The sequence below is a fragment of the Antedon bifida genome, chromosome 4 (assembly GCF_963402885.1).
Source record: "Antedon bifida chromosome 4, ecAntBifi1.1, whole genome shotgun sequence".
NCBI lineage: Eukaryota > Metazoa > Echinodermata > Crinoidea > Comatulida > Antedonidae > Antedon > Antedon bifida.
This window is the reverse complement of record NC_136229.1, coordinates 3,886,471-3,893,342: the sequence shown is the minus strand read 5'-3', so window position 1 is coordinate 3,893,342 and position 6,872 is coordinate 3,886,471. Positions and strand designations below refer to the sequence as shown.

The 6,872-nt window shown below is 37.1% G+C and overlaps 1 protein-coding gene across 1 annotated transcript; it reads left to right on the top strand.

Moving 5' to 3' along the window:
- The first annotated feature begins 110 nt into the window (after positions 1-110).
- LOC144839950 (alpha-1-inhibitor 3-like) lies at positions 111-6,039 on the top strand. Its single transcript, XM_078695542.1, has 11 exons — positions 111-209; positions 581-662; positions 1,061-1,220; positions 1,429-1,503; positions 1,740-1,914; positions 2,355-2,563; positions 2,743-2,964; positions 3,281-3,408; positions 3,570-3,744; positions 4,390-4,492; positions 5,363-6,039. Exons 1-11 carry the CDS (start codon positions 116-118, stop codon positions 5,398-5,400), a joined length of 1,461 nt encoding a protein of 486 aa, XP_078551668.1. The 5' UTR covers positions 111-115; the 3' UTR covers positions 5,401-6,039.
- Positions 6,040-6,872: the final 833 nt, after the last annotated feature.

Below are 6,872 nucleotides of genomic sequence, written 5' to 3'. Positions count from 1 at the left end.
TATTTTGATTATGCAATAGGCCTACAGCACTTTGCGTCAATACGTCGTTGCGTTGTGTGCTAGTGGGAACCACGCTTTAAGGATTTGGCAGTACACTGCCTGACATATCGTCGGCATGGCTCCAAATGTATATGTGTTAACTTACCTTATAAACACTGGTCAGGCTGATGACCAAATGAAAAAGCGCGTAGTTTTCAATATAGAATCAGGTAAGTTGCAGAAGGTTAATGAATTCATTCATTCACTTTGCGTCAATACGTCGTTGCGTTGTGTGCTAGTGGGAACCACGCTTTAAGGATTTGGCAGTACACTGCCTGACATATCCTTCACCCAAAGCTCTACATTTACTTCTCTCTTTTGCAACCAGTTGTTTTTATATTATCTCAGGTCATCTCTACACCTCATTTTGGATTTGCCTCTTTTTCTTTACCCTATCCTTGTTTGCCAAACTGTAGTCCTATTTGTCCATCTACTGTCGTGGAGTCTTGCAACTTGGCCCATTGGTTATTTATTCTTATTTATCCATGGAAATGATACAAATATATTTTTTTTAATTGTTTAAATTTATTTTTGTTTATAGGTTACCAACGAGAGTTGAACTACCGTAGAAGGGGAGGGTCGTACAGTGCTTTTGGAGAGAGCGACGAAGAAGGCAGTACTTGGTAAGTTTGCGGACTAGATAGAGTAGCCCTAACATTATTTTTCTTTGCAAGTTTCATATAGATCTGGAGGTAATATAGTCCGAGCAACGCAATCTAACAACAGGACACTGGGTCCGCCTTCCCAAGATAGGAACTCGTAACAGTCCTTTGATCTTATGTCTGGCTGTGACAAATATCAACAGTACTGTAAAATATACATATTCTCCGCAGCGCGCGGTGTCTGTTTAAGGGACGTAGAACTGATCTTGTCGCAGTCACAGATAAACCGTTTGATCTCCGGAGCTCAGCATCCTGTTATTAAATTGCCTTGGTGGTCTGAGGGAGGTTCAGTTCAGAGTTTGGAACACCCACATCCACTTGAAGAGCGTATTTATAATTTGTCATCTCCGTTTATATAGGTTAACTGCATTTGTGCTAAGAACGTTTGCAGAATCAGCACAGTTCATTAGAATTGATAGTGAACTCATGGAGGAGAGCCTTAGCTGGCTGGAGCTCAGCAGGAACATCACAACAGGTTGTATGATATCCAGAGGACGTGTCTTGCACAAGGCTATGAAGGTTCATATACATTTTGTGTTTATTATACAGTATTATTTATAGCAGCATGCCTATTTCTCTGTACTTTTAATGCAATGAGGCCTACTGCAAAACAACTATACGGTTTAAACCGTGTAGTAGGCCTAGTATATAGAGTAAATCAAGAGTTTGTACATGATGGTCAGTTACGGATAATAATATATCATGTTTTCTTCCTATTTCAAATTAGGGTGGCGTTTCCGATGAGATAACACTGACTGCATATACTTTGATAACTCTACTAGAGGCTGGCGGACAATCTACTGTAAGTAAGGCTCTCTCTACACTATAAAACTTTATGTGTCCATATATGGACATGATGATGGCATATCACACTTTTTTTGTCAAACTAGTTTGATAGTGTAGACAGAGTTTAAGAATGATGAGTCTTGTACTCCTATCATTTTTTTTTAAATGTAGGCTAAATGTTTTATTCAAACGTGTGTCGTAAAAAGCATCAAAACTATCTGATCAAAGATTTTAACGTTTTTATTTTCTTAGGAAAAATTCATTGAGGATACAAGCAATTGTCTTGTCGATCGATGGAATGACGTTGGATCTGGCATACGAGATGATGTATATTCAGTAGCATTGCTGGCATATGCTTTCAAACTGTCCGGTCATACCTTATACAATGAAGTACTTGACCAGTTAGATCAGCTTGCAATCGATGAAGGTAAGTCCGCAAATAAGAGCGTTACTTGGGGTTAGTTATTAACCCTGGTAAGTTGATTCCTACAACTAATGCAATCTAACAACAGGATGCTGAGCTCAGGAGATGAAAGTGTTTATCTGTAGCTGCGACACGATCAGTTCCACGCCCCTTAATAGACACTGCGCGCTGCTGAGAATGTACATAGTACAGACTGTAAAGCTATGTCTACACTATCAAACCAGTTTGACAAAAAAAAGTGTGATGTGCTCAAATATGGTAGTGATATGCCCAAACATAATAGTGATATGACAATATATATGGGCACATCACATTTGTTGTCACATAAATTTTTATAGTGTGGACAGAGATTTAGTATTTGGGAAAAAATGTCCTCCGACATTCTAAACGCGGCCTTTGTAGTTTTATGCAATACTTTGACACCGTACTTTATTTATAATCAGATGGTCTAAAACACTGGGAGCGTCCTGACAGCAAAGTAAACAAAGATGAGTGTTTCTACTGTCGAGCACCTTCAGCAGAAGTAGAGATGACAGCTTACGGACTCCTTGCTCTTGATTTGAGTGTCGATGCCAATGTTGTGGAAGGCTTGAAGATCGCAAGATGGCTGGCTCAACAACAGAACGCATACGGTGGATATTCGTCTACTCAGGTCAGAAACTTGTGCATATTTATTATTAATTCTTTATATTGGGTAACCTCCTCATTCAAAGACTGTTTTCCCAGAGGGCCCAGTGTGTAGTACTATGATAAGTTTATGACAGTGGCTGATATATGGCAATGTACTTCATTGTGTTTGATTCATAAAAGGTGTTGTCAATCTCATTGCAGGATACGGTAATTGCCTTGAAAGCACTTTCATATTTTGCTGAGGTACTCTATGGGGGTGAGACAACTGAGATGACGATAAAAGCCTCGTCATCGGCTGGTGGCGAAGAACAAGTTTTCCAGATTGACGCCTCAAATCGTCTGCTACTTCAAAGAATGGACATCGAAAAAGCACCGACAACGGTTGAGATTGAAGCTACAGGAAGTGGATGCGCTCTTGTACAGGTAGGCCTACTTTTGATTTGCTACCAAAGATATTACTATGTAATAGTGCTTAGTAGTCAAACTTCAAATTTGACGTTCCATACATACAACAATATTAAGCTCTGTCTACACTATCAAACTTTATGTGACAACAAAAAATGTACCCATATACGGACATGATGACGTCATATCACTACCATATTTAAGCATATCACTACCATTTAAGCATATCACTACCATGGGCATATCACAGTTTTTTTGTCAAACTAGTTTGATAGTGTAGACAGAGCTTTACATGACATGCTACTCACACTGACGTAACTTTACTGTTTTGTAGATTCAGTCACTGTACAACATCTATGAGAAGCCAACCGTGGCAAAGGAACCGTTCACCATCGACGTCGAGTCTTGGTCTCCAATTGAGAAGCTTGGGTGTGCCAAACAGACAATGAAAATTACTGTATCGTAAGTTGATTATTGAATTTAATAAATACATATTTTTTTTAAACTGAATCCGTTTTTTTCTTTCTTGTTTCTGTATTTAATTAAATCTGTTTACTTCTAGTTCAGGTTCTAAGTTGATTAAAATACATTTTTATTACATGTAAATTATGTTTAATTTGTAGATATAACGGCGATGATGGAGCGTCCAGCATGGCTATTGTTGAGGTCAAACTAATATCTGGATACTACGCCGACAAGCTATCTCTGCGTAAACTAAGCAAGGACCAAAAACTAAGAAAACTAGGATTCAAACGATATGAAATCAATAATAACATCGTCGACTTTTATTTTGATGAGGTACCAACCGATGTCTATCTATAATAAAATAATTGTAAAGCTCTGTCTACACTATCAAACTAGTTTGACAAAAAAGTGTGATGTGCCCAAATATGGTAGTGATATGCCATCATCATGTCCATATATGGGCACATCACATTTTTGTCACATAAAGTTCGATAGAGTAGACAGGGCTTTACTAGTCAAAGGCAATCTACCAACAGGATGCTGAGCTCCTGAGATCCGAACGTGTTTATCTGTGGCTGCGACACGATCAGTTTCAATCCATGTTCATAGTACGGTTCTGTTGGTATTTGTCGCAGCCATGCATAAGATCAAAGAACTGTTACGAGTTCCTATCTTGCCAAGGCGAGCTCAGTGTCCTGTTGTTAGATTGCCTTGCTTAATCTAGGTTCTAGACTGAATTTCAACTTAATATTGGTAAAAAGATAAATATTTTGTGACACACGGCGTTTCATACGTATAATAGGCCCTACTTGAGCTCGAAATGTTTCAGACAAAAATCGAAACGTCTACTGGTGGACTCTAACATAAAAGAAAATTTGGGCAAGTCTAGAGATGATTTACTGATTGTTAAACTTTTATGATTTTGTATGTATGATTTTTGTATTCGTATTCATTTGATCAATTACTGTATTTTTTCAGTTCACTGCTGAGGCAATAAGCTTTGAATTCGACGTAGACCAAGAACTTGTTGTGAAGAATCCTAAACCTGGAATGATAACTGTATACGACTACTATGAAGCAGGTAAAGTACCACACCTTAGGCCTAGTCCCCCGACACCACTCCTCAAACACCACTCCTTATAAACTATTCCTCCGACACCACTTCTCAAACATCACTCCTCAAACATCACTCATCAAACATTACTTTCCAAACGGCACTCCTCAAACTCCACTCCTCAATCGCCACTCCCTAAACGGCACTCTCCAAACGTCATAACCTCAAACACCACTTTCCAAACGCCACTCCCAAAAACGCCACTCCCAAAAACGCCACTCCTCAAACATCACTTTCCAAACGCCACTACTCAAACACCACTCCCAAACGCCACGTGACTCCTCAAACACCAATCCTCCTTTCCAAAGAACATCTGCACCGTTTGTAGATATCAGCAATGCCAATTCTCCATTTCAAAATCACGCTTCTTAGGCTTGGTTCTCACTAGCGACGCAACGTAACGCAATCTATGCAACGTAAGAAAATGTCCTTCTAATAATTTTGTTTGCCTCGCCTGCGTGAAATCAAACCTGTGATGTTTGCAGCACTGTTGCGTCGTCAGTTCCCACTTGTGATTACGCAATACAGCACTTTGCGTCGATACGTCACTGCGTTGCGTTCTAGTGGAAACCACGCATTAAAGACCACAATGGATCTGATCTTGTGTCCGTATAATGGCCAAAACGACTCGTCTCGTCGGGATTCAACTCGGACAGCACCGACGAGTCAAGAAGTTTCGTCGGACCTCGTCGTACGATGCTGTCTGAGTTGAATCCCGACGAGACGAGTCGTCTTAACTAAACGTGTTGATAAAAATTGTATACAAAGTATGGTAACATTTAACAAGTTATAAAAGCAGTTTTTGTAATAGTATGTTTCTTTTTATTCTTGTTTCAGAAATGAAGTCGGTTATACCGTACAAACTATCATGTTAGAAGAATCTGGCATGAGTTAAATACAGTACACACAGAAAGAAAACCCTCAACATGAATAACTACAACACGTTTATGTTCACTAACATGATTCCATCGGCCTACAGCATTCTACTACAGTATTAATCTGTTGTCTACACGCGCTACTATTGAATAATTCGTGATGTTTAAAGATATATTGTCCCCCTAAAAAATTGTCATTTTAATGTCACATAATAGTTATTCACTTTGACCAAAAACTGGATCGAAAAAAAAAATATTTACCTGAAAAATGTAATTTAAAGCAAAAAATACTTGTCTGTCAGACAATGGTTTTTAGTTAAAATTAAACGTTTCTTTTGTCTTTTTATAAGAGAAATAATTGTTTTTTGTGGGTATTTTATTAAAGCTGCAAAATAGCATTTTTAAAGTCTGATTTTATTAATCTTCATTTTTCATGTTTTTGGGGGGACAATACATCTTTAAATATTGAATCTTATAACGATGGCGTGTATTCATTGTTGAATATTATTGTTGATAGTAGACATTTTGACTCTTTATTTAAGGGTTACTTTTTTATATGTAAGTTTATTTGAGTATTTTTACACAGAACTCGTCACAATGTACCAAGTTTGATTAGCAATAAATGTAATTTTGAATGTACGTCCAGGTTTATTTTTTATTTGATGCATCTATTTGATTTGATTTTATTAGGAAAATCATTATAAAAGCTACATACAACAAAGTATATAAATTACTGACATTACAAATAAAGACATTTATAACAGATTTTCCAGGATAGCCCAAAAAGCTTATTAGCTTATTTCCACTGGGATCCTTTTGCTTATTTCCGTTTGGGATCGTTTTTATTATTATTATCTGTGACGGTTATTTTTCATAAACACTGGTGACAGTATATTAATAAACAGTATTGTCATAATTTATAGATCCATGGTATAATAATAACAATATTGATTTGTAAAACAGCGGCACACATTTTAATAATAGTACCTGCTTAACATAGGCGTACATTATTACAATACAACATTTTAAAATATGAACAAAATATATTTCACATGACTCGCTGACGGTCAAACGTCGGAGGGGATCATCTTAATTAAGACCGCCGCCTGTATTATTTCACCGGAGTGTATTTTATCTACGATATTATTATGTAGGAATCCTTAATATAATATAATGATCATTAATTACGCGGATATAACAAAAATGGGTTTGAAATATCGACTAACCAATCATGGTGGTATCTCCCATGAACCAATTATGCCTAGATGTTAATCACACAAAGGAACCGTTATGCATTTATTAAATATTAAATTATAAGTTATTAAAATACGAATATTACGTGTAAAAAGCACGCGGTATGGCAAGGGATTTTACTTTTAAATGTTGTAAATTTATTTATTTTTTTATTTTTTTAAATAATTTAATCAAAAGTCCTCACGTTGTCGGCCTACCTGGTAAAATCTCAAGGTCAC